Raw genomic sequence first — 27,341 nt, 5'->3', positions numbered from 1 at the left:
CTGCTTGGATTATATAAATATATAAATTAGAAAGGAGATCCAACACAGATAATTTATCCATACAAAAATTATATCCAGACAGAATACCATGTAACCATATTAACTGCTTAGGCTAGCATACACGTGCTCCCCAATTAGAGCGTAAGAAAAGTCTGACACTTGTAAAAACAGGTTGTCATAATCCAGTCCAGCTCGAGTAATAGACAGCCATAGTGAATGCTTAGGCCGTCAGACATCTGCTCCCCAATCAAGCCATAGGAGAAATTTGACACTTATCATAGAGTTGTTCCAACGCGTTTCCCCCTGTGTTCTTCAGGTTCCTCAGGAGACATCAATCTCTCTCCATTTAGTCCTAATGAAGGACTCTAGAGATTGTCTATCCCCTGACCAAAGGACGAGGATGTCAGCAATGTTTCTTCCCTAGAAGATTAATGTCTTGGGGCACCAGATGACATCCTTGTCCAAGCGTCCATGGGAGAACGAACCATGCGCTCTGGGGCAGAATGACAACAATGGAAATAACTTCATTAGATAACAATGCACATAATGATAATTTAATATTAACCGTCGGTGCTACTCTTTATATCATGTTTAGAAAAATATATTAAAGAAGCACTGTGTAACAAATGTTTTAAAATACATGTCAGTAAATGGATTCAGCTATTGCTTACAATAAAAAAAAAAATTGGTGAAGGAAAAATCATTTGTTGCACATGCATGGTTCGTTCTCCCATGGACTCTTGGGCGAGTGGCCATTTCACACATCTGCGCACGCGCTGGCTCAATAACGGAGGCTGATCGCCTGCGTGTCACCGGACTGCAGTCCGGAATGTCCGAGTATGGGGGATTCTAACGGCACATGCGCCGCACAATGGGCAAATACACGTCATCTGATACTGACGTGTGTATTTGCCCATTCGTCGTGCCTCTGAATTGTAAGCCGTACCAATCCATCCCCCAACACACATCTCCTGTTGAAGACATAACGAAACGTGCGTTGGGGCGGTGGGAAGTCGGCCAACAGCTGATGTGACTTCCATGTAAGTGCTGTATTTTTTTACGTTAGCTCCTCTCCTGTTTGGAATATGTTTTGGAAAGTTCTGTCCGATGTTCGTACATTATATGTAGGTGATCATGCCATACTTACCTAATACCAATGTCTCCAAACATGCTCGAGTGCTAACAGAGTGTCTTCAGTGTGCTCGAAAAAAATGTTTGAGTGCCCATGGCTTCATGTCTCTGGGGCTGTTAGCCTAACACCCTACAGACATGCTGCTGCGGGGACTCTAAATATTTTTCTAGCACACCGAAGACACTCAAACCTGCTTGGATAAGACCTTATCCAGGCATGTTTGCTCATCACTATTTTTTTTTATCAGCACCTATGCTTCACCCACACACCTTCCCTTGTTGACTCATAACAGGGCTGGTCATGGAATGTGGCATCAGTTTCAGAAAATTATAACATTCACGATATCTTCACTCCTGACGATCACAGGCATTCAATATTGACGTCATGTATTTTTGGGGGTGATTTTTATAATAATAATTTTATTTCTATAGCGCCGACATATTCCGCAGCACTTTACATTTCAGAGGGGACTTGTGCAGACAATATACAGTACATACAGTACAGCATAACAATAATCACATAGATCATAACAGATACCAAGAGGAGTGAGGGCCCTGCTCGCAAGCTTACAGTCTGAGGAAAGAGGTAGACACGAAAGGTGGGTGGTAACAGTTGCCCTGATTGTATGGACTAGCCATAATGTTAAGTGTGTAACAGTACAGACACAGAGGGCTAATGGATGCATAAAGCATGTGGGAAGATGATACAGGGAACCTGGTTATTGTAAAACTTTTGGCTGTGCCACACAGGGATAGATTAGGTTAATGTGTTGAGGCGGTAGGCCAGTCTGAATAAATGCGTTTTCAGGGCACGCTTAAAATTGTACGGACTGGGGACTAATCGTATTGACCTGGGAAGTGCATTCCAAAGAATTGGCGCAGCACGTGTATAGTTTTGGAGACGGGAGTGGGAGGTTCTGATTATTGAGGATGCTAACCTCAGGTCATCAGCAGAAAGGAGGGCACGGGGTAGGGTGGTAGATTGAGACGAGGGAGGAGATCGTAGGGTGGTGCTGAGCCATGGAGGGCTTTGTGGGTGAGGGTAATAAGTTTGAACTGGATTCTGGAGTGGATGGGTTACCAGTGTAATGACTGGCACAAGGTAGAGGCATCAGTGTGACGATTGGTGAGGAATATGATCCTGGCTGCAGCATTCAAGACAGATTGGAGAAGGGAGAGTTTGGTAAGAGGGAGACCGATTAGAAGAGAGTTACAATAGTCGAGACGAGAATGAATAAGAGAAACAGTAAGAGTTTTTGCGGAGTCAAAAGTAAGAAAAGGTCGAATTCTAGAAATGTTTTTGAGGTGCAGATAACAAGAGCGACCCAGTGAACGAATATGGGGGGCAAAGGAAATCTCAGAGTCAAGTATGACCCCAAGACAGCGGGCCTGTTGCTGGGGAGTAATAGTGGAACCACACACAGAAATGGCAACGTCGGGTATAGGCACATTAGTAGAGGGAGGAAACAAGACGAGTTTCGTTTTTGACAGGTTCAGTTTCAGATATAGTGAGGACATGATATTAGACACAGCGTTTAGACAATCACCGGTGTTTTCCAAAAAGACAGGCGTGATGTCAGGAGAAGAAGCGTATAATTGGGTGTCATCAGCATAGAGATGGTACTGGAAACCAAATCTACTGATTGCTTGACCAGTAGGGGCAGTGTACAAGGAGAAGAGGAGGGGGCCTAGAACCGATCCTTGAGGAACCCCAACAGTAAGAGGAAGGTGAGAGGAGGAGGAACCGGCAAAAGATACAGTAAAGGAGCGGTCGGAGAGATAGGAGGAGAACCAGGAGAGAACGGTGTCCTTGATGCCGATGGAGCGGAGCATAGTGAGGAGGAGCTGATGATCCACCGTGTCAAATGCTGCAGAATGAAAAAAGTGGTTTGGTACCGTGTTAGCCAGTAGAAAAAAATATAAAGTGCTCTCAGTGAGAGAAACAAAATAGGAATCTTGTGGGTATGATACCTTTTAATGGCTAACAAATAATAGTGAATGTTGTTACAAAGCAAGCTTTCGGGACTGCTTATGTCCCTTCATCAGGCTGATATGACAAAATATTTGAAGAAACCTTATTTATATACAGTTTAAAGCACAACATTTCAATAAACAAACAATGAGCTTGAAGAGAGAATCCTTAATTAGGTAAGATCAGATAGGTAGTATGAAAAGTTCTGAAGATCAAAGGGCTACTTGGAGTAGATAGCTCAGATATGGTAATGGGTCATATGATCTTCATATGATATGATATGATCTTCAGAACTTTTCATACTACCTATCTGATCTTACCTAATTAAGGATTCTCTCTTCAAGCTCATTGTTTGTTTATTGAAATGTTGTGCTTTAAACTGTATATAAATAAGGTTTCTTCAAATATTTTGTCATATCAGCCTGATGAAGGGACATAAGCAGTCCCGAAAGCTTGCTTTGTAACAACATTCACTATTATTTGTTAGCCATTAAAAGGTATCATACCCACAAGATTCCTATTTTGTTTCTCTCACTGAGAGCACTTTATATAAATGCTGCAGAGAGATCCAAGAGAATTAGCATGGAGTAATGACCATTAGGGCCCCGTTACACGCTAACTATGTCCCAGCGATCCCACTAACGATCCGACGTGGATCGGATCGCTGGGACATAGTTAGCTGATCGCTGGTGAGCTGTCACATAGACAGACTCAACAGCAATCGGGACCAGCGAGCAAGCTGGTATCCAAGGTAAACAGCGGGTAACTAAGAGCCGCGCGGCTCTTAGATACCAGCTGTTTACCCAGGATACCAGCTCCCAGTGTCGCTGATTGTTGGTCTCTCGCTGTCACATGCAGCGATGTGTGCTGCCCAGCGGGAGACCAAAGATAGAATTATGGCCCAGACCATTAGGCAACGATTAACGATCAGCCAACTGATCATTGATCGTTGCTACATGTCACACACAACGATGTCCTTTCGACATCGCTGCAACGTCACCAAACTGGTTTACTGGTGTAAAGAGCGGAAACGGATTGTAGAGGGTCGAGAAGAGAGTTATCAGAGAAATTGCAGATAAGACGGGAGTGGACCAGGCATTCCAGTTTAGAGATGAAGGGAAGTTTAGAGACAGGTCTATAGTTAGCGGCACAGTTTTGGTCGAGGGATGGTTTTTTAAGTAGTGGATGTATGATGGCATGCTTAAATGAGGAGGGAAAGATACCAGAAGAGAGAGAGGTTTAATATTTTTGTCAGATGGGCGGTGCCAGCAGGGGAAAGGGACTGGAGGAGATGTGACAGAACTGGGTCACTGGTGCAAGTGGTTGGGCGAGAAGATGCAAGGAGCCTGCTTACTACTTTTGTGACTGGTTCAAAATCAGAGAGTGAGCTAGATGCAGTGGGGGAGGGAGGACAGTGCATGGTATGAGGGGATTGGGAGATAATTTCCTGTCGGATATGGTCAATTTTTTCTTTGAAGTAGTTGGCCAGATCGTCAGCTTGAAGCTCCGTGGTTGGGGCCTGTACTCTTGGGTTGAGTATGGAATGAAAAGTGTCAAAGAGACGTTTAGGGTTGTTGGACAGTGAGGTGATGAGGGTGTTGAAATAGATTTGTTTGGAGAGGTGAAAGGCAGTGTTTTTTCTAAGCATAAACTTATAATAGATGAAATCTTCGTGTAGATTGGATTTTCTCCACAGATGTTCGGTGCACCTGGAGCACCGCTGCAGGAAACGTGTTTGCAGGGTGTGCCAGGGTTGTCGCCGTCTGCGTTGTGTTGTTCTATGTATAGGAGGTGAAATTTCATCCAGGGCACTTTGCAGTGCTTCAGTGCACAATCAGGACATGAGAGGGGCCAATGATGACTGCAAGTTGTTCTTAAGTTTCTGGGTGTTAAAGGCCTGTATGGTTCTATAAATATGGACAGTGGGGGTGACCTGAGCAGGATGACAGCTCTTGATAGAGAATGAAAGAAGATTGTGGTCAGAGAGCGGGAGAGGGGAGTTTATGAAATCATCCACTGCACAAAGCCGAGAGAAGACCAAGTCGAGGGAGTTTCCATCTTCATGCATTGGAGAGTTAGTAAGCTGCAAAAGGTCGAACGAGGAGGTTAGAGATAAAAGGTGAGTAGCAGATGGGGAGAGGGGAAGAGCAAAGGGGATGTTGAAATCGCCCATGATGAGGGTAGGGGTGTCACAGGAGAGAAAATGTGGAAGCCAAGTGGCAAAATGATCCAGGAACTGATGGGAGGGGCTGGGAGGACGATACACCACCGCCACTCGCATGGAGAAGGGGTCGTAGAGTCGACAGCATTGACCTCAAAAGAAGGGAAGACTAGTGAGGGTAGTGGAGCGATAACCTGAAAGCTACATTTTGGTGATAGGAGCAGACCAACGCCTCCACCTTCTCTATTGTCTGATCTTGGGGTATGAGAGAAGTGTAGTCCCCCGTATGAAAGAGCAGCAGCAGCAGCGGTAGTGTCTGACTGCTGGATGCAGGTTTCAGTAAGAGCCAGGAGGTTAAGAGAATTTGAAAGGAAGAAGTCATGGATGAAGGAGAGTTTATTACACACTGAGCGAGGATTCCAAAGGGCACAATTAAGAGAGACAGAAGGCATACAGGTAATATAAGATTAGAGGGGTTTCTGAGTGTAGCAGTTGGGGGGTTTGACTTTCTATAACATGGGGGACCAGGGTTGGGAGCAATGTCTCCTGCGACTAGGAGAAGGAGGATAGAAAAAGTGAGCAGATTGTTAAGTCATTTGTGAGAGCGTCTCTGATGTTGAATGGTGGGACTGAATGGATCTGTGCAATTTAGCAATGTGAAAAGAGCGTGAGTGCTATACATAGGAGAGGAAATAATAATAATAATTTTTATTTCTATAGCGCCAACATATTCCGCAGCACTTTGCATTTCAGAGGGGGTTTGTACAGACAATAGACATTACAGCATAACAATAATCACATAGATTATAACAAATACCAAGAGGAATGAGGGCCCTGCTCGCAAGCTTACAGTCTATGAAGAAAGAGGTAGACACGAAAGGTGGGTGGTAACAGTTGCCCTGATTGTAAAAGGAAAGGACTAAGGGGCCGATATAGATGGAGTGTAAAGAGTTAATGCCAGGGTGGTAGATGTGTATGAATGCAGCGGTCAGGAGATAAATTATACAAATGCATATGGTATATATTTGTTGTAATCCAAATGTACAGAGAATAGATGTATATAAATGTCTTACCTGTCTCCTGCCCTGTTATAACTGCCTCATACTTTGATCAAATGTACTTCTATTAAATGCCTTCCCCAAGCTAGGTCTGAATATATAGGAGTCTAAGGCTTAGATCTGTTTTTTTTTCTCGTTAATAATCAATCAAAGTAAACTAGGACAGCAGGGCACAATAAACGTGATCAGATAAACCACTGTCCAGGCCTACATGCATTATAAACCACTTTGAAATGTTTCTTGACCTCACAACATAAGTGTTAGGCATCGGGTTCCTGTCGCTGCGCAGCAGAAATCCCGAGCCTTGGCTCCTGCGGTCTCCCATTCAGTCCCTGCCACAGAGGAGGCTGCTCAGCAAAGACGTCGTTCCCGGCGTCTTGATCAGGCCAGTGCTGTCGGTTCAGTTGCTGTTGCCATCTCAAGGTCCGCTATAGCAGCCTGCACTGGTCAGCCGCAAGCAGCTCCTGGGACTAAGTCCTTCTTTTGGGCTACTGAGCATGCCCGCGGGATGACCTCTCATTGGAGGTCGGAGGTGACATGATCTGGTCCTCAAGCGCTAAGATTGGATCATCAAGGGGGTCCCGGAAGGACACTGCTATAAAAGGTCCGCATGGCCGTTCGGCCATGCGCTAGTATAGGCTCTTATTTCTATGTGTGTGAGTGATGATGGATGCATGAGACTGGTGACTGACTTATTATGACTCCCCTCCCTTGGATACGCATGTAATAGGGAACTGTTGTTAGAGTCCGTGCCTACCAGTGGCATTGCCTTGCACCACAGTGCTTCCAGGTCAGCACCTCACTTAGCGCCATATTGTGTGATCCAGCACAAGGCACATTAGTACCGCATTTACTGCAGAGCCTGTCTGAGCGGCGCCGTGCGCACTTCTGTAGTATTAGTGTGCTTTCCAGTCCTAAGTCTAGGCTGGTTAGTGGCATCCGCCAGTGCGGCACTGCATGCACTTTAGTGCGGTTTTTCCTTATCTACTCCTCCCTGGCACCGCAGCTGTGGCGCCGAGTGCTGGTGAGTCTAGAGGGACTCTGACCCTGTGTCTTGGGGCAGAGTCCTGTGACTTTTCACCAGCGCTCACTTTGCCAAGCTCTGTGAGCTTAACAGACTTCGGCATTGATATTCAGCGGTAGTGCGGCTCTGTGAAGCAACAGAGTCCGCCCCGTACATACCGGGTGACGTTAACCCACGTGTGTTCATTTATTATACCGCCATATAGCGTCTGCCATTACCAAAGCAGCAGTTACCATCTCTGCACGGTGGACCCCGGGCTGCGAACGCACCTAAATACCTTCTATATTATTTGGTGCATTCCGCCAGCCCCTAACAATAAGGGTACAAACAGAGTAAGTTAAAATTACTATATGCCAGATATAAGCTTGCATATGTTGAAAAGACATATGTAGCATTCAGGATTAACTGCTTGCTGGCATAGAATGGAGTGGATATACACAAGAGATGAGTCAGATTTTTACTTTTTTATAGATGGGAAACATGGCATGGCTGTTGTCAGCAATTAGCCACTATCGATTTGGGGCTGATAGGCAGGTCTCACAGTTATGAGAAATATACATATTCTTCCCCTTTTAGTCCTGAAGTTGAAAATGTATATCCCATCGATATCTGATCAATACTATCCCCAATATTCATAACTGTAAGTTGGAGAGACAAATACTGGGGAGGCTCTTTCATCATAGCTGTTTATTAGCGATGAGCGAATTTGTTCAGAAAACAATCGCCAAACATAAATTTGGCACAAATATGGCACATTCGGATTTGTGATCGGAAACACGAGCAAAGTGTGGGAAAATATTTGCATTGCCACAAAAGTATTTTCAGTACTTTAGCAATGATAATGGTGGTGTATCCTGAGCGTTTGGCACGTGTTTGATGAGGGGAGGGGGTTTGCAGAGCTCTGAGGTGCGGCGTGCTTGTAAACAGTAATTTTTTTTCAACTGCGGCTATCCAATCAGGGCGCAGGAAACACCCACAATATCCTGACACAACGGCTTGTGTCATTGGCTGCTGAAATCACATGTCCCTCTCCATATAAATAGCAGACATCTTGTTTTAGCGCCATTTTGACGCTGTAACAGCGCAGAGAGGCTGCTCCTGACGCTGCCACTGTTAACAGCAAGAATTTAGCTAGTTAGTTAGGCGGTTGTATATCCGTCAGATAGTGGAGCGAGCTACTGTCCAGTGTGGCTGTTAAATTTACCTTCCAGCACCTTTTTTTTTTTTGGCTGTTACTGAGGTCCACAGATAAAGCCGGCAGGGCACCTGTCCTACTAGTGTGCTGTGCTTCTTCTATTGTGCTCCATACACGAGTATAGCACTCTAAATAATATATTTTCACTAGCTAAATGTGAAACAGTCTGCAGTATCCCACCTTGTCACTAAGTGCTGTGGTGATATGAACCTGTCTGCTGACCTAAAGCACATTAAAAAAAAAGTTATAATTTTTCAGTTGCAAACAGATAGGCGCCGTATCACACATTGTCATTTTGTTGGCTGCCATCTTGGAAAATGGCGGGCGCATGCGCAGTGCGCCCGCCGGGACCTGCCGGCTGCAGATTCATTTATTTTCATTTTGATCACTGTGATAAACTGTCACAGTGATAAAAATAAAAAAGTAAATGCACTCCCCCCCTTTATCACCCCCATAGGCAGGATCAAATAATAAAATAAAGAAAATATTTTTATTTTTCCGTTAGGGTTAGAAATAGGGTTAGGGTTAGAATTAGGGTTAGGGTTGGAATTAGGGTTAAGATTAGGGTTAGGGGTGGGTTGGTGTTGGGATTAGTTTTAGGCTTGTGGTTAGGGTTAGAGTTGGGATTAGGGTTGTGTTGGGGTTAGGGTTGTGGTTAGGGTTATGGCTAGGGTTGGGATTAGGGTTAGGGGTGTGTTGGGGTTAGGGTTGGAGTTAGAATTGAGGGGTTTCCACTGTTTAGACACATCACAGGGTCTCCAAACACGACATGGCGCCACCATTTATTCCAGCTAATCTTGCGTTCAAAAAGTCAAACAGTGCTCCCTCCATTCCGAGCCCCGACGTGTGCCCAAACAGTGGTTTACCCCCACATATGGAGTATCAACATACTCAGGAAAAATTGCACAACTTTAGGGGTCTAATTTCTCCTGTTACCCTTGGGAAAATAAAAAATTGGGGGCTAGAAAAAATATTTTTGTGGAAAAAAAATGATTTTTTATTTTCACGGCTCTGCGTTATAAACTTCTGTGAAGCACTTGGGGGTTCAAAGTGCTCACCACTCATCTAAAGTTCTTTGGGGGGTCTAGTTTCCAAAATGGTGTCACTTGTGGGGGAGCTCCAATGTTTAGGTACACAGGGGCTCTCCAAACGCGACATGGTGTCCGCTAACGATTGGAGCTAATTTTCCATTCAAAAAGTCAAATGGCGCTCCTTCCCTTCTGAGCCCTGCTGTGCGCCTAAACAGTGGTTTCCCCCCACATATGGGGTACCAGCATACTCACGACAAACTGGACCACAACTTTAGGGTCCAGTTTATCCTGTTACCCTTGGGAATATAAAAAATAGCGGGCTAAAAAAATCATTTTTGAGGGGAAAAAAATTATTTTTTATTTTCATGGCTCTGCGTTTATAAACGTTTGTGAAGCACTTGGGGGTTCAAAGTGCTCACTACACATCTAGATAAGCTCCTTGGGGGGTCTAGTTTCCAAAATGGGGTCACTTGTGGGGGGTTATACTGTTTAGGCACATCAGGGGTTCTGCAAATGCAACATGACGCCCGCAGACCATTCCATCAAAGTCTGCATTCCAAAATGGTTCTCCTTCCCTTCTGAGCCGTGCCGTGCACCCAAACAGTGGTTCCCCTCACATATGGGGTATCGATGTACGCAGGACAAATTGCACAACAACTTTTGTGGTCCAATTTCTCCTGTTAGCCTTGTGAAAATAAAAAATAGCGGCCTAAAAAATCATTTTTGAGGAAAAAAAATTATTTTCACTGCTCTGCGTTAAACTTCTGTGAAGCACTTGTGGGTTCAAAGTGCTCACCACACATCTAGATAAGTTCCTTGGGGGGTCTAGTTTCCAAAATGGGGTCACTTGTGGGGGAGGTCCAATGTTTAGGTACACAGGGTCTCTCCAAACACGACATGGTGTCCACTAACGAATGGAGCTAATTTTCCATTCAAAAAGTCAAATGGTGCTCCCTCCCTTCCGGGCCCTGCCGTGCGCCCAAACAGTGGTTTATGACCACATATGAGGTATCGGTGCACTCAGGAGAAATTGCCCAACAAATTTTAGGATCCATTTTAACCTGTTGCCCATGTGAAAATGAAAAAACTGAGGCTAAAAGAAAATTTTTGTGAAAAAAGTCCTTTTTTTTTTTTACGGCTCAATTTGTGAAACACCTGGGGGTTCAAAGTGCTCACTATGCATCTAGACAAGTTCCTTGGAGGGACTAGTTTCCAAAATGGGGTCACTTGTGGGGGAGCTCCAATGTTTAGGTGCACAGGGACTCTCCAAACACGACATGGCAAGCGCTAAATATTCCAAAATATTTTCCATTCAAAAAGTCAAATGGTGCTCCTTCCCTTCTGAGCCCTGCCGTGCGCCCAAACAGTGGTTTATGACCATATATGAGGTATCGGTGTACTCAGGAGAAATTGCTTAACAAATTTTAGGATCCATTTTATCCTGTTGCCCATGTGAAAATGAAAAAATTGATGCTAAAAGAAAATTTTTGTTGGAAAAATTAAAATGTCCTTTTTTTCCTTCCACGTTGCTTTAGTTCCTGTGAAGCACCTGAAGGCTTAATAATCTTCTTGAATGTAGTTTTGAGCAGCTTGAGGGGTGCAGTTTTTAGAGTGGTGTCACTTTTGGGTATTTTCTGCCATAGAAACCCCTCAAAGTGACTTTGAATGTGAGGTGGTCCCTAAAAAAAAATGGTTTTGTAAATTTTGTTGAAAAAATGAGAAATCGCTGGTTAACTTTTAACCCTTATAACGTCCTAACAAAAAAAAAATCTTGTTTCCAAATTTGTGCTGATGTAAGGTAGACATGTGGGAAATGTTATTTAGCAACCACTTTGAGTCACATAACTCTCTGGTTTAACAGAATAAAAATTCAAAATTTGAAAATTGTGAAATTTTCAAAATTTTTGCCAAATTTCCATTTTTTTCACAAATAAACGCAAAAATTATCGACCTAAATTTATCACTAACATGAAGCCCAATATGTCACGAAAAAACATTCTCAGAATGGCTAGGATGCGTTGGAGCGTTCCTGAGTTATTACCTCATAAAGGGACACTGGTCAGAATTGCAAAAAATGGCCAGGTCATTAAGGTCAAAATATGCTGGGTCATGAAGGGGTTAAAAGTTGACCAGCGATTTCTCATTTTTACAACACCATTTTTCACATTTGAAGTCACTTTGAGGGGTCTATATGATAGAAAATACCCAAAAGTGACACCATTCTAAAAACTGCACCCCTCAAAGTGCTCAAAACCACATTCAACAAGTTTATTAACCCTTCAGGTGCTTCACAGGAATTTTTTGAATGTTTAAAAAAAAACAAACATTTAACTTTTTTTCACAAAAAAATTACTTCAAGTCCAATTTTTTTTTATTGTACCAAGGGTAACAGGAGAAGTTGGACTGCAAAAGTTATTCTGCAATTTGTCCTGAGTACGCTGATACCTGATATGTGGGGGGGAACCACTGTTTCGGTGCATGGCAGAGCTCAGCAGGGAAGGAGCGCCGTTTGACTTTTTCAATGCAAAATTGGCTGGAATTCAGATCGGACGCCATGTCACGTTTTGAGAGCCTCTGAGGTGCCTAAACAGTGGAAACCCCCCACAAGTTACCCCATTTTGGAAACTAGACCCCCCAAGGAACTTATCTAGATATGTGGTACAGCCGTACAATTAGAAAATCATATTTTCCACAAAAATGATCTTTTCACTCCCAATTTTTATTTCTCCAAGGGTAACAGGACCCCAAAAGTTATTGTGCAATTTGTCCTGAGTATGGTGATACCCCATATGTGGGGGTAAACGACTATTTGGACGCATGGCAGAGCTCAGAAGGGAAGCAGCGCCATTTGACTTTTTTGGCTGGAATTGAGATCGGATGCCATGTCGTGTTTGGAAATCATATTTTTTCCACAAGCATGATCTTTTAGTCCTCAATTTTTTTTATTTTCCCAAGGGTAACAGGAGAAATTGGACCCCATAACTTGTCCAATTTGTCCTGAGTACGCTGATACCCCATATGTGGGAGAAAACTACTGTATGGGCACACATCAGGTCTTGAAAGGGAAGTAGTGACGTTTTGGAATGCAGACTTTGATGTAATGGTCTGCGGGCGTCATGTTACGTTTGCAGAGCCCCTGATGTGCCTAAACAGTAGAAATCCCCCACAAGTTACCCTATTTTGGAAACTAGACCCCCAAGAAACTTATCTAGATGTGTGGTGAGCACTATGAACCCCCAAGTTGCTTCACAGAAGTTTATAACTGAGGCCTGTTTCACACTTGCTTTTTTTTGCAGCGCGTTTTTCCCGCAAAAAAACGCATTGAAAAACGCATACAAAAGCATACAACTGCTGCGTTTTTTTCAAGCATTTTTATGAGCATGCATGAAAAAAACGCAGCGTTTTTATGCGTTTGTATGCGTTTTTAGTGCGTTTTTACCGCGTTTGCGTTTTTTTCCAACATTAGGTGGCCCCTCACACTAACCCAAACCATGACTTTACTAACCCTAACCCTGACCCTAACCCTAACCCTGACCCTAACCCTAACCCTTAACCAAACCATACTTAACCCTAACCCTGACCCTAACCCTTAACCAAACCATACTTAACCCTAACCCAAACCCTAACTAACCTTAACACTAACCCTGACCCTAACCCTTAACCAAACCATACTTAACCCTAACCCTGACCCTAACCCTTAACCAAACCATACTTAACCTTAACCCTGACCCTAACCCTGACCCTAACCCTTAACCAAACCATACTTAACCCTGACCCTAACCCTGACCCTAACCCTTACCAAACCATACTTAACCCTAACCCAAACCCTAACTAACCTTAACCCTGACCCTAACCCTGACCCTAACTCTTAACCAAACCATACTTAACCCTAACCCTGACCCTAACCCTGACCCTAACCCTTAACCAAACCATACTTAACCCTGACCCTAACCCTGACCCTAACCCTTAACCAAACCATACTTAACCCTAACCCTGACCCTAAACCCCCTTAACTAACCCTAACTTTACCCAAACCCCTAAATTCCATTGTCTAAACTAATGGTAAAAAAAAAAACGCATGTGCAAAAAAACGCATACATAAGCATGCCAATGCGCACATATGCTCACCATAGACTTTTAATGGGTGTCTTGCTGTAAAAAAACGCATTGCGCGCGCATGCGTTTTTTTGAGGCAAATCGGACGCACAAAAAATGCAACAAGTTGCATTTTGTGCGCCCGAGCGCATACCGCAAAAAAACGCATGCGCGGTAAAACGCGTACAAACGCATGTGTATGCGCACATAAGCGCATCCCATGCAAAGTATAGGTAAAAAAAAAAGCATGCGCTGTTTAGCGCTAAATTACCGCGAAAAAAAACGCAAATGTGAAACCAGCCTTAGAGCCATAAAAATAAAAAAAATCATTTTTTTCCACAAAAATGTTATTTTTGCCCCCAATTTTTTATTTTCCCAGGGGTAACAGGAGAAATTGGATCCCAAAAGTTGTGCAATTTGTCTGCAGGGTCAGCAGCTCGCAAGGGTGGCAAGGGTTGTTTAGCCTGGACCTTTTTTTTTTTTGACACACCAAAGGATGAGCCAACTCTTGTAATCTGCCAACTTTGCCAAAAAAAGCTGAGTCGAGATAAAAAGTGCAATCATTTGACTCCTATGTGTATGAACCTTCACAGGCGCAGTCAACATGCGTTACTGTGGGAATCCCACTGCACAAAAATGCAGACCAGCGAACCTCAATAACCATCAGCCACCCCATCAATAGCATCTGCTGCTTCTTCCTCCTCCTCTGTTACCGTGCCAACTTTTGAGATGCAGGTCTTCGACCACAGAACCTCAGGTTCTTTACGGGTTTCTTGACCAATCTCGGAGAACGAGCACACCACAGCTTTCTCAATCTACCGTAACATCTCCACCTGCACCACTCTCACGGTCCAGCAGATTGTCCGGTTCACCCTACCTCACCCTCTCTCAGTATTACTGCCAGCCCACGGTTCCGCAGTTGTGGTCACGTAAAAGATTGTTTCCTCTCCTCCTACGCGTGACAAAGCTAAGAAGTTGAATTCTACCATCTCCAATCTGTTGGCCATGGAAATGCCTTTCTGCCTGGTAGATAGTCTGTTTCCGAAAGCTGATGGCTGTCGCTGTACCCCAGTACCTATTGCCCATTTGCCATTACTTTTTTAAGAAAGCTGTGCCTGCACTACACCAGCATGTCGCAGACAACATCACCTGTTCCTTGACTAAATCTCTGTCTGCCAGGGTGAATTTCACCACAGACACTTGGATGAGTAAGCACGGCCAAGGGCGTTACATCTCGCTGACTGGGCACTGGGTGACTCTAGGGGCTGTGGAGACAGGCGCTACTCGACATGTACTGGAATCCCCAAGGCTTGCAGGACAAACCTCTACATTTAACACTTCCTCCACTGCTTCTGCCTCCTCCTCTATCTCCTCTAGGGCCTCCAGCTGCGTCCTATACCTCTGCCTTAATGAGACACTCATTCCAGCAGTGCAGAACAAATCCCCCACCACCTCCGTACTGCACAGCCAGGACTCACTGCAATCAGGCTGTCTTAAAATTGATATTCCTTGGAGATCGCAGTCATACAGCTGAAGCATTGTGGACAGCTCTCCTGGCTGAGTTTGATAAATGCTTGTCTATGCTGAACCTGCATCCAGGGAAGGCTGTGTTCGATAACGGTACAAACTTGGTGGTGGCCCTACGGCAAGGCAAGCTCACACAAGTGCTTTGCATGGCTCACGTCCTCAACCAGGTGGTACAGCATTTTCTCTGCCACTATCCTGGCTTGGGTGAGCTGCTCCAGAAAGCATGTAAGCTGTGTGCTCATTTCCGCCGTTCGCATCCCTCAGGTCATCGACTTGTGTGGATACAGAGGTCTTTGTCCATGTCAGTTAACAGGTTGATTTGTGATGTACTAACACGGTGGAATTCCACTCTGCACATGTTGCAGCGACTGTTGCAACAGCAACAAGCCCTGACGCAGTATGTCATGTCGTTTAGCCTGGGCCAACTCAGTACGGACATGGCGCTTATCACGTTTACAGAGTGGGCACAGATTAAGGACCTCTGCACCCTTGTGCACAGTTTAGAAATGGCTACTAAGATGGTTAGCGCTGACAGCGCCATCATCAGCATCACTATTCCGTTTATCTATATTCTGGAGCAGACTTTGAATAGCCTGCAGGAGAAGATGGTGGTCCATGAAGAGGAGGAGGAAACAGAGGAGGATGCGGAAGGGATAACATTGTCTCTAAGTTCAAGACTGTCATCACACAGGCGTGTGCCAAGGGAGGGTGGATTACTGCAATCGAGGGGGGCTGGTGATAACAGACAAACTGTTATCGAAGGTGCAAGATCCAAGAAACAAATGGAGGCGGAAGAGGTGATGAGCGAGCAACTGTCAGATGAAGAGAATAATCCTCCCCTCTCTGTTGATCATGGTTGGCGGGTGGGGATGGAGGAAACGAGCTTTATTGTTACCCAGCCACCAACACAGCATGGGCTTAGACCTCATGGTAGAGCCCGACATATGAGCGCCTTCTTGCTGCACTATCTGCAACATGATCCCGTATAGTTATGATTAGGAATACTGCTGACTACTGGGTTGCCACTTTGTTAGATCAACGTTTTAAAACCAAATTTTGCCAGATGCTTCCCGCCCTAGAAAGGGAATGCTTGAGTATTGGAACACACTTTTATACAACCTTAAGGCTGAGTTCACACGCGGCGTTTTTTTCGCGTTTCTGCGGCAGTTTTAACCACGCGATTTTGCCACAAAAACGTGAAAAATAAGCATCCCATGCATTCCTATGGGATTCCGCAATGCTGTGCTAATGCTGCGGTTTTTACCAAGGCGGAATCGCTTCGTGGTAAAAACCGCAGCATGCTCATTAATTTAGCGGAATCGCGGCAATCCCGCACCAATAGGAATGCATTGTTCTGCTTACTTCCCGCATGTGGCTGTGCACACCATGCGAAAAGTAAGCAGAACATTTGCGGACGGTACCCACGGTCCGGAGGAGAGGAGACTGTCCTCCGGGCTTTGGGTACCATATCCCTGTAAAAAATAGAATTTAAAATAAAAATATTGTTATTCTCACCTTCCGACGTCCCGCACAGCCTTCCCGCCTCTCTCCACGCTCCCGTTCCCAGTAATCCTTTGCGAAAATGCCTGTGATGACGTCCGTTCTCGCGGGATCGCGAAGTCTCGCGGTCATTCGCGCTACATCAATAACCGCGAGACGTCGCGATCCCACGAGAACGGACGTCATCGCGGGCATTTTCGCAAAGGATTACTGGGAACGAGAGCGTGGAGAGAGGCGGGAAGGCTGTGCGGGACGTCGGAAGGTAAGAATAACACCAATTTTTATTTTTTTTATTATTTTTTTACATTTTATCTTTTACTACTGATGCAGCATAGGCGGCCTCAGTAGTAAAAAGTTGGTCACACTTGTCAAACACTATGTTTGACGAGTGTGACCAACCTGTCGATCAGTTCTCCAAGCGATGCTACAGATCGCTTGGAAAGCGCTAGCATTATGCAAGCTAATTACGCTTGCAAAATGCTAGTTTTTCCGCGGGAAAATCACGGGAATTTAAAATGCGATTTTCCCGCGGAATGGAATTCCGGAACTCTCACAGTAATTTCCGCGAGAGTTCTGCTACGTGTGAACTTAGCCTAAGAGCTTTGCCCCAAGACAGCAGTGAAGCACACAGTTCGCATCGCAGCTGTAGACTTCCAACCTCCAGACCGTCAATTCATCAATGCCAAAACATTAGCAGCAGCAGTGGTGGAAGTGGAAGAAGCAATTTCTGCGAGTCCTTTGACACTTTTTTTTTTTAGACCAGCTTGTCCAAAAACACAGCAGAGTCTTAGGCCTCTTTCGCACTTCAGTTTTTTTATGTCAGTCAAAATTCGCCACTTTTAGAAAAAAACGGATCCGCCCATTTTTGGGCGGATCCGTTTTTTTTCCCCATTGATTTGCATTAGTGGCGGATTTTGACTGATGGTCGTCCGTTGGGTCTGTTTTTTGACGGATCCATGAGAATTGTATCGGCTCCCGGCGGTGACCTCACAGATCGCGGCGATGACCTCGCCTGGAAGTCCGCGAGATCGCAGCGATGAGATCGCGGCAATAACCTTGACCTCGCCTGGAAGCCCGCGAGATCGTGGCGATAACCTTGACCTCGCCTGGAAGCCCCCGAGATCGCGTCGAAGGCCGCGGTCACGTTAAATCACGCCGCTTTCCATCTTCCACGGATCTGTACTACGTGGTCCGCTGTCATCCGTACATCACTAAACGGAGACGGATCATTTGTTTTTCACCTTTGGCGGATTTCAGTTGACTGCCGACAACGTAAGTGTGAAACAGGCCTTACACGTAGTGAACGAATGACGAGGATGGTGCAGGAGTACCTAGAACTAAATATCAATACCATCAGGGAGGGTTTGGACCCTTTCACATTTCAATTTTCCAAAATGGATGAGTGGCCTGAGCTCACCTCACACGCCTTGGAGGTTTTATCGTGCCTGGCAGCCAGTGTTCTCTCAGAACGTGTCTTCAGCACTGCTGCTGGTGGTGTCCTGACGGATAAGCGCAGCCGGCTGTTCCCTGAAAGTGTAGACCGCATAACTTTCATCAAGATGAACAAGTCATGGATCTCCAGGGACTCTTGCACCCCAATCGCAGACTGTCCAGACTAGGCGATATTGCATTGTTTAGTGTGATGCATTAATGTCACGTAACTGCACTCTGTGATATCTTTAGTGTTGCTGCTGTGGCTGCTTCTGATGATAACATAAATTTGTGGAAATGTGAACAGTCATGCTTGGTCTACATCTGCTGCTGTAGTGGAAGATGTTTTGGTCCCAATTATACTATTTCTATAGTTGTGACCGTTATTCCACTTCGGTGGTGTCAGACCCTCATTTGTTTAAATGTGAACACTCCTGGCTGTGTGTCCATCTGCTGGATTGGGTGTAGTGGAAGACCTGTCAGTCCCTACTATACTATTTCTACTGTGGTGAAATTGATGCCACATTTGTGGTGTCCGCCGACTAATTTTTGGAAACGTGAATACTCCTAGTTGGGTCTCCTTCATGCGTGTTGCCTGTAGCAGTAGGCCCCGAGACCGTCAGGCCTCCACCTCCTTGCACTCAACTACCCGTGTTACTATCCTTACATGTTTCTGACAATGGTAGTCTACAAAGCTGATATTTGTGCCAACTGAGTGTGGCTCAGCATGAAAGCAGGTAGAGGTGTTGCATGTGGTATCAGGGCTCCCAGCACAGGAGGCCTACACCGATTCCGCACCCACCTCGTCTTACTGTGACGCCCAATTGAAAGCTGTAAATGCCGTCCCAGACCCCGATACCTCATGCCTGGCTGATTGCTGCAGTGCCATGCTACAATTTGTACTGTGGGTGAATTGAGGCCACTTTCCTGGTGTCTGCCCCTCATTTGATGCGTTTTGGCAGCATTTGGGGCCATTATAAGTGTATGCGTTTGTTTTTGCCTCCCATTGACATGAATGGTGTTCGGAGAATATTCAACAAATTAATATTGCAAATTCAATGATCGTAAACAGAACATTGAAATATTCGCTCATTTCTACTGCTTATCCCTGAGAAGAGCCTACTTTTCCTCCTTTTATTAAACAAACCCCAGACTTCATGTCTTTTTCCAGCAAATATACCAGTTTTAATTATTTGTCAACACCAACGGGTCCTACACTAAGTGTTTTAATGAGTCTTTCTTACCTCCTAGCTACACAGAATTTCCTCTCAGTCCCTATGTTAAATATGTGTTCTATTTCAAAAAGGGATTTAGATAGTAAGCTCTTTCTACTTCTGGAGTTGACTTATGAATTTTAATGTTTTCAATGACAGTGATCACTAGTGACATTATACACAGGAGCTGTGTGTTTAGTGTATATTGTACAGGTAATACAGTGATCACAGGTGACATTATACACAGGACCTCTGTATATAGTGTACAGTGTACAGGTAATGCAGTGATCACCAGTGACATACACAGGAGCTCTGTATATAGTGTACAGGTAATACAGTGATCATCACTGACATTATACACAGTAGCTCTGTATAAAGTGTACAGTGTACAGGTAATACAGTGATCACTAGTGACATTATACACAGTAGCTCTGTATAAAGTGTACAGTGTACAGGTAATACAGTGATCACTAGTGACATTATACACAGGAGCTCTGTATATAGTGTACAGTGTATAGGTAATACAGTGATCACTAGTGACATTATACACAGGAGCTCTGTATATAGTGTCACTGTAAAGGTAATACAGTGATCACCAGTGACATACACAGGAGCTCTGTATATAGTGTCAGTGTACAGGTAATGCAGTGATCACTAGTGACATTATACACAGGAGCTCTGTATATAGTGTACAGTGTACAGGTAATACAGTGATCACCAGTGACATTATACACAGGAGCTCTGTATATGGTGTACAGTGTACAGGTAATGCAGTGATCACTAGTGACATTATACACAGTAGCTCTGTATATAGTGTACAGTGTACAGGTAATACAGTGATCACTAGTGACATTATACACAGTAGCTCTGTATATAGTGTACAGGTAATACAGTGATCGCTAGTGACATTATACACAGGAGCTCTGTGTACAGTGTACAGGTAATACAGTAATCACTAGTGACATTATACACAGGAGCTCTGTATATAGTGTCAGTGTACAGGTAATACAGTGATCACCAGTGACATACACAGGAGCTCTGTATATAGTGTCAGTGTACAGGTAATGCAGTGATCACCAGTGACATACACAGGAGCTCTGTATATAGTGTACAGGTAATACAGTGATCACCAGTGATATACACAGGAGCTCTGTATATAGTGTCAGTGTACAAGTAATGCAGTGATCACCAGTGACATTATACACAGGAGCTCTGTATATTGTGTACAGTGTACAGGTAATACAGTGATCACCAGTGACATTATACACAGGAGCTCTGAATATAGTGTCAGTGTACAGGTAATACAGTGATCACCAGTGACATACACAAGAGCTCTGTATATAGTGTCAGAGTACAGGTAATACAGGAATCACCAGTGACATTATACACAGGAGCTCTGTATATAGTGTATAGTTTACAGGCGATACAGTGATCACCAGTGGCATTATACACAGGAGCTCTGTATATAGTGTCAATGTACAGGTAATACAGTGATCACCAGTGGCATACACAGGAGTTCTGTATATATAGTGTCAGTATGCAGGTAATACAGTGATCACCAGTGACATTATACACAGGAGCTCTGTATATAGTGTACAGGTAATACAGTGATCACCAGTGACATTCTACACAGGAGCTCTGTATATAGTGTCAGTGTACAGGTAATGCAGTGATCACCAGTGACATTATACACAGGAGCTCTGTATATAGTGTACAGTGTACAGGTAATACAGTGATCACCAGTGACATTGTACACAGGAGCTCTTTATATAGTGTCAGTGTACAGGTAATGCAGTGATCACCAGTGACATTATACACAGGAGATCTGTATATAGTGTACAGGTAATACAGTGATCATCACTGACAGTATATACAGAAGCTCTGTATAAAGTGTACAGTGTACAGGTAATACAGTGATCACTAGTGACATTATGCACATGAGCTCTGTATACAGTGTACAGGTAATACAGTGATCACCAGTGACATTGTACACAGGAGCTCTGTATATAGTGTCAGTGTACAGGTAATGCAGTGATCACCAGTGACATTATACACAGTAGCTCTGTATATAGTGTACAGTGTACAGGTAATACAGTGATCACTAGTGACACACAGAAGCTCTGTATATAGTGTACAGTGTACAGGTAATACAGTGATCACTAGTGACATTATACACAGGAGCTCTGTATATAGTGTACAGGTAATACAGTGATCACCAGTGACAATATACACAGGAGCTCTGTATATAGTGTCAGTGTACAGGTAATACAGTGCTCACCAGTGACATACACAGGAGTTCTGTATATAGTGTCAGTGTACAGGTAATTCAGTGATCACTAGTGACATTATACACAGGAGCTCTGTATATAGTGTACAGGTAATACAGTGATCACCAGTGACAATATACACAGGAGCTCTGTATATAGTGTCAGTGTACAGGTAATACAGTGCTCACCAGTGACATACACAGGAGTTCTGTATATAGTGTCAGTGTACAGGTAATTCAGTGATCACTAGTGACATTATACACAGGAGCTCTGTATATAGTGTACAGGTAATACAGTGATCACCAGTGACAATATACACAGGAGCTCTGTATATAGTGTACAGTGTACAGGTAATGCAGTGATCACCAGTGACATTATACACAGGAGCTCTGTATATAGTGTACAGGTAATAGTGATCACCAGTGACATTATACACAGGAGCTCTGTATATAGTGTCAGTGTACAGGTAATACAGTGATCACCAGTGGCATTTTACACAGTAGCTCTGTATAAAGTGTACAGTGTACAGGTAATAGTGATCACTATTGACATTATACACAGGAGCTCTGTATATAGTGTACAGTGTACAGGTAATACAATGATCACCAGTGACATTATACACAGGAGCTCTGTATATAGGATCAGTGTACAGGTAATACAGTGGTCACCAGTGACATACACAGGAGCTCTGTATATAGTGTCAGTGTACAGGTAATGCAGTGATCACCAGTGACATTATACACAGGAGCTCTGTATATAGTGTACAGGTAATACAGTGATCACCAGTGACATTATACACAGGAGCTCTGTATATAGTGTCAGTGTACAGGTAATACAGTGATCACCAGTGACTTACACAGGAGCTCTGTATATAGTGTCAGTGTACAGGTAATACAGGAATCACCAGTGGCATTATACACAGGAGCCCTGTATATAGTGTCAGTGTACAGGTAATACAGGGATCACCAGTGACATACACAGGAACTCTGTATATAGTGTACAGGTAGTACAGTGATCACCAGTGACATTATACACAGGAGCTCTGTATATAGTGTCAGTGTACAGGTAATACAGTGATTCCCCTCCCTGGTGCCTATGTAGTGTAATGTTCCCCTCTCTTGCGCCCATGTAATATAATGTCCCCCTCTTTGGCCTCCATACTTTATAATGTTCCCCTCCCTGGCTCCCATACTCTAGCCCTCAGTTAATGCAATGTCTGTCTAGCCCCCATATAGTATAATGTCTCACTCTCTGTTCCCCATGTAGCATAATGTTCCCATCTATTTCCTGTATGTAGTATTGTATAATTTCTACCTCTCTGGTCACAATTTAATATGTCTCACTGTCTGGCTCTCATGTAGTATAATATCACCCTCTCTGGTTCCTAAGTTGTAGGATATCCCCCTCTGGGTCCCATGTAGTATTCTGTATACCTCTCTTGTAATTAAACGGTACAGTATACAAGCTCCGCCCACTATACAGTGTAAAGCTCTGACCTATATACAGTGCAATATAGAAGCTCCGCCCCTTGTACAGTACGCCATTATTTATGGGACTGCGGACAAGTTCAGCCCCCTACTCAGTATAAAATATTTTTATTCTCTGCCTTCATCTACAGTACAAGCTCCACAACGCGCTGTTCACACTTTCACACTGCCTGCAGATCACACATCGCCACAGTTTTCACTTTATTTGTATAAATCTCATATAAAACATTGCATTCTGGGAGATCACTTCATCTCTGTGTCCGGCACCGGCTGGTGCTTCTGCTTCTTCAGTTTCTTCCTGAAAATGATAGAAAATGAGTAAGATTGGAGATGGAGTGTTAAACAGCAGCTCACAGTGGGCCGTAACCTATGGTTCTGTGTCAGAGGATTCATGAGAAGAAGAACAGTGGAGTCTGGAGGAGGAGGACAGAGGAGTCTGGAGGAGGAGGACAAAATTGTCTGGATGAGATGGCGAAAAGTCAGGAGTCTGGGAAAAAGAGGATAAAGGAGTCTTGAGAATAAGGACAGAGGAGTCTGAAGGAAGAGGTGGAGGATAAGACTGCAGGAGGACTGACAAAGGAGGATAGAGAAGTCTAGAGAAGGAGAACAGGAGTGTAGGGTAGGAGGGGGACAATAAAATGAAGACGGCGAAGGTCAGAGGAGTCTGGGGGCAGACTAAGGACAGAAGAGTCTGGCGGAAAAGGGGGATAGAGAAAGTTGAAGGAGTAACATGACAGTGGTGTGGGGAAATGAGGATAGAAGGCTCTCGAGTTAGGTGGACGATGGCTACCGTAGGAGGTGGCAGAGGAGCCTGGAGAAGGGACAGCAGATGTCTGGAGAGAAGCTGTCCGGAGAGGGCAGTGGTGTTTGGAGGGGACAGCGGAGACAAATGTCTGAAGAGAACCGAGAAGTCTGGAGGAACAGAGGTGTCTGTGGTGCACAGCAGGCTCGAGTGGACAGAGAACTCTATAGGAAGCAGTGGTGTCTGGAGAAGGAGCAGAAATCGGGAACCGAGGTTTGTACACAACAGTCTAGAGAAAAGACAAAAGTCTGGATAGCACAGGTGTCTAAAGGATGCACATGGGACAAATGAGTGTGAAGGGGACATCAGTGTCTAGATGGAACACAGGAAAGCGAGGTCTAGGGGAGGCTGGCTGAGGAGGACATGGGTGAGGAGGAGGACATATTATGGATGAGGAGGAGGCTGGAGGACACAGGTCTGGAGAGTAACGGGCGGCTGACCCAGTCTTTACTTGGCTATCTCTATAAAAAGACATGAATGCCCATAGGAGTCACATTTTTTTATGTATGCGGATACCGGTGGAGAGGTCATCTAGTTGAGACCAAAGATTTTAAGACTAACCCACAATTTAGTCTTCACATTTTTTTGCCTCTTACATGTTTTTCACTCTTTCAATTTGACGTTTCTATGGATACTGACCTAAAATTATAAACATTTAATGTTTTTCACTTTTTCTTCACAAATACGTGAATTTTCTGTAAAGACTCAATTTTTCCAGTGTTGGTTTCTCATCAGAGTTCTGAGGTTATCATAAGTTCTGGGCTTTAGTTTGTCACTTTTTGAGGATCCCTGGTGGAAAATTGTGAGTGACCCCCTCCATGGATGAGAAGCCCGCACACATTGTGAGTGACCCCCTCCATGGATGAGAAGCCCCTGCACATTGTTAGTGACCCCCTCCATGGATGAGAAGCCACCACACATTGTGAATGACCCCCTCCATGGATGAGAAGCCACCACACATTGTGAGGAATCCCCTCCATGGATGAGAAGCCTCCACACATTGCGAGTGATCCCCTCCATGGATGAGAAGCCCCCGCACATTGTGAGTGATCCTCTCCAAGGATGAGAAGCCCCCGCACATTGTGAGTGATCCTCTCCAAGGATGAGAAGCCCCCGCACTTTGAGAGTGACCACCTCTCTGGATGAGAAGCCCCCACACATTGTGAGTGATCCTCTCCATGGATGAGAAGCCCCCGCACTTTGTGAGTGATCCCCTCCATGGATGAGAAGCCCCCACACATTGCGAGTGATTCCCTCCATGGATGAGAAGCCCCCACACATTGCGAGTGATCCCCTCCATGGATGAGAAGCCCCCACACATTGCGAGTGATCCCCTCCATGGATGAGAAGCCCCCACACATTGCGAGTGATCCCCTCCATGGATGAGAAGCCCCCACACATTGCGAGGGATCCCCTTCATGGATGAGAAGCCCCGACACATTGTGAGTGACCCCCTCCATGGATGAGAAGCCCCGACACATTGTGAGTGACCCCCTCCATGGATGAGAAGCCCACGCACATTGTGAATGATCCCTCCATGGATGAGAAGCCCCCGCAGATTGTGAGTGACCCCCTCCATGGATGAGATGCCCCCGCACATTGTGAGTGATCCCCTCCACGGATGAGAAGCCCCCGCACATTGTGAGTGACCCCCTCCATGGATGAGAAGCCCCCGCACATTGTGAGTGATCCCCTCCATGGATGAGAAGCCCCCACACATTGTAAGTGACCCCCTCCATGGATGAGAAGCTGTAATGTAAAATGTCTGTGAGATCTGTATGTTGAAGTAACGTATGATATTTCTAGAACTTTATAGAAATCCCCCCCTTTCCAGCTGAGTTACATTGTACACTGTCAGCTTGCAGCAGCCCCTTCCCCCAAGTCTTATCAGCTCTGTGCTTGCTGGTAACCAGAAACCATCCATTTCCTCTCAAAGAACAGCTAGGAGGAAAGGTCTCTGTTGAAAACACAGGCTGTATGCCAGTATATGGGAATCATTAAAACAAGTCATATTGTAAAAACCATACGCAGCAGAGATATAAAACTCACATTTCTGCAAAGGGCACGAGGCCAGCTTTCTAAGTCCTGATTTTCACAGTTATAACCTCACCAGAACCTGAGATATGTATTGCTCCCAAATGGAATGTCCTATCTAGTGCGTTCTTGATGTCTTCTTGTTGGATTCGTTAAATCACAAACAATGATGCCCTATGTGTGGTGGTACGGGCTTTTCTCGTTTAGATATAGTTATTCTAAGTTTTGCAGCCAAATCATAACTTGGAGAGAGGGAGGTGGGACCTCTCCAGACTGCCCATTTCATGAGGTCACAAACACTAGTCTATAGGTATTCCCTACCAAATTCCAGTCAGTTGAGCTACAGAGTCCGTGCTGACAAGACGTGCCGATGAATGAAGACGTGTGGCTCCACCTCCTCCCAGCCACATGGTCTGCCTGATACCGACTGAACACATGTGAGTGTTACTTTCTGTTCTTTCATCCACTTTGTTTTATATTTGCATTTGTACATATTTAATGTCTCCACTTTATAGCAACTTTTATCTGTATAATCACTGCCCTTTTGGGAATAAATCGTAAAATTATCAGTTTGTGTCCATGCTCTAAGAAACAAACTATGCGCCTCTTTTAGATAATCACTACTGATTTCAGGGGTTTGCCACGGACCCTCTTAATTTAACTCTGTGAATTAAGAAAAGCGTGGATGTGGCAGCGTAGTGTGTGCGATTTGATTAGGCTAGTTGGCAGAACAGAAGGGTCTTATATTGCTAAAAGGGGGGCTGCAGCCACAGCATTCATAATTTCCTTACTGCGGTAGCCTAATTATCCATGCACAACAAGCAGCCTGTCCGGCGACTAATTATCCTAGGTGCAGTTCCCAGACTGACCTGAGGGTAAGGGGGCGCTGGAGAGCTGCGAGTTCCAAAGTGGAACTGAGAAAGTGGGATATACATAAATCCCCGCAGTTCTTGTAAGGTTGTTAGCAGTGGTGGGGCATCCAAAATAACCCCCCTGTGGTAAATTGTTAGAGCAAGGTTAGCTTGCTGCATTTTTGTCACATGATGCCAGTGGTGGGATAACTAAGATAAGCCCCCACTGTGCCTGTGATGGCAGTGTGTCGCGTCCCTCCGTCTGCTGATTCACCCGTGTCAGTGGTGGGATTGTGACATATTGGTGACACAGGGTCCGCTGTCCGTCGCGTTTTGGTGGCAGCGAGAGCCACGTTTGTCACATTGGTGTCAGAGCGGTGAGATAATCCTAGAGCATTAGTGATTTGGTTTGAGCAATTATTCCTCTCACTAAAAACCTGCACGGTTCCTGTGGGAATCCTGCGTCATAGGTTTTGGAGAACAGACTCAGTGGTTACTAGTCCTGAGACATTTGTGTGTACGTGCGAGTATTCCCTCCCTCCTCTCCATTTTTCTTTTCTT

General features: G+C 44.7%; 1 protein-coding gene across 1 annotated transcript in view; it reads right to left on the bottom strand.

The window, feature by feature from the left end:
* Positions 1-23,281: 23,281 nt before the first annotated feature.
* Positions 23,282-27,341, bottom strand: part of LOC141075444 (amblin-like) — a 51,891-nt gene continuing 47,831 nt past the window's right edge. Inside the window, exon 6 of the mRNA XM_073562499.1 lies at positions 23,282-23,391. Within this exon, the coding sequence (XP_073418600.1) occupies positions 23,337-23,391 (55 nt within the window). The 3' untranslated portion in view covers positions 23,282-23,336. The remainder of the gene's footprint in view (positions 23,392-27,341) is intronic.

The sequence above is a fragment of the Dendrobates tinctorius genome, unplaced genomic scaffold (assembly GCF_039654945.1).
Source record: "Dendrobates tinctorius isolate UK_male_01 unplaced genomic scaffold, ASM3965494v1 ptg000353l, whole genome shotgun sequence".
NCBI lineage: Eukaryota > Metazoa > Chordata > Amphibia > Anura > Dendrobatidae > Dendrobates > Dendrobates tinctorius.
Note: the sequence above shows the minus strand (reverse complement) of the source record. Positions and strands in the feature narration are given on the sequence as shown.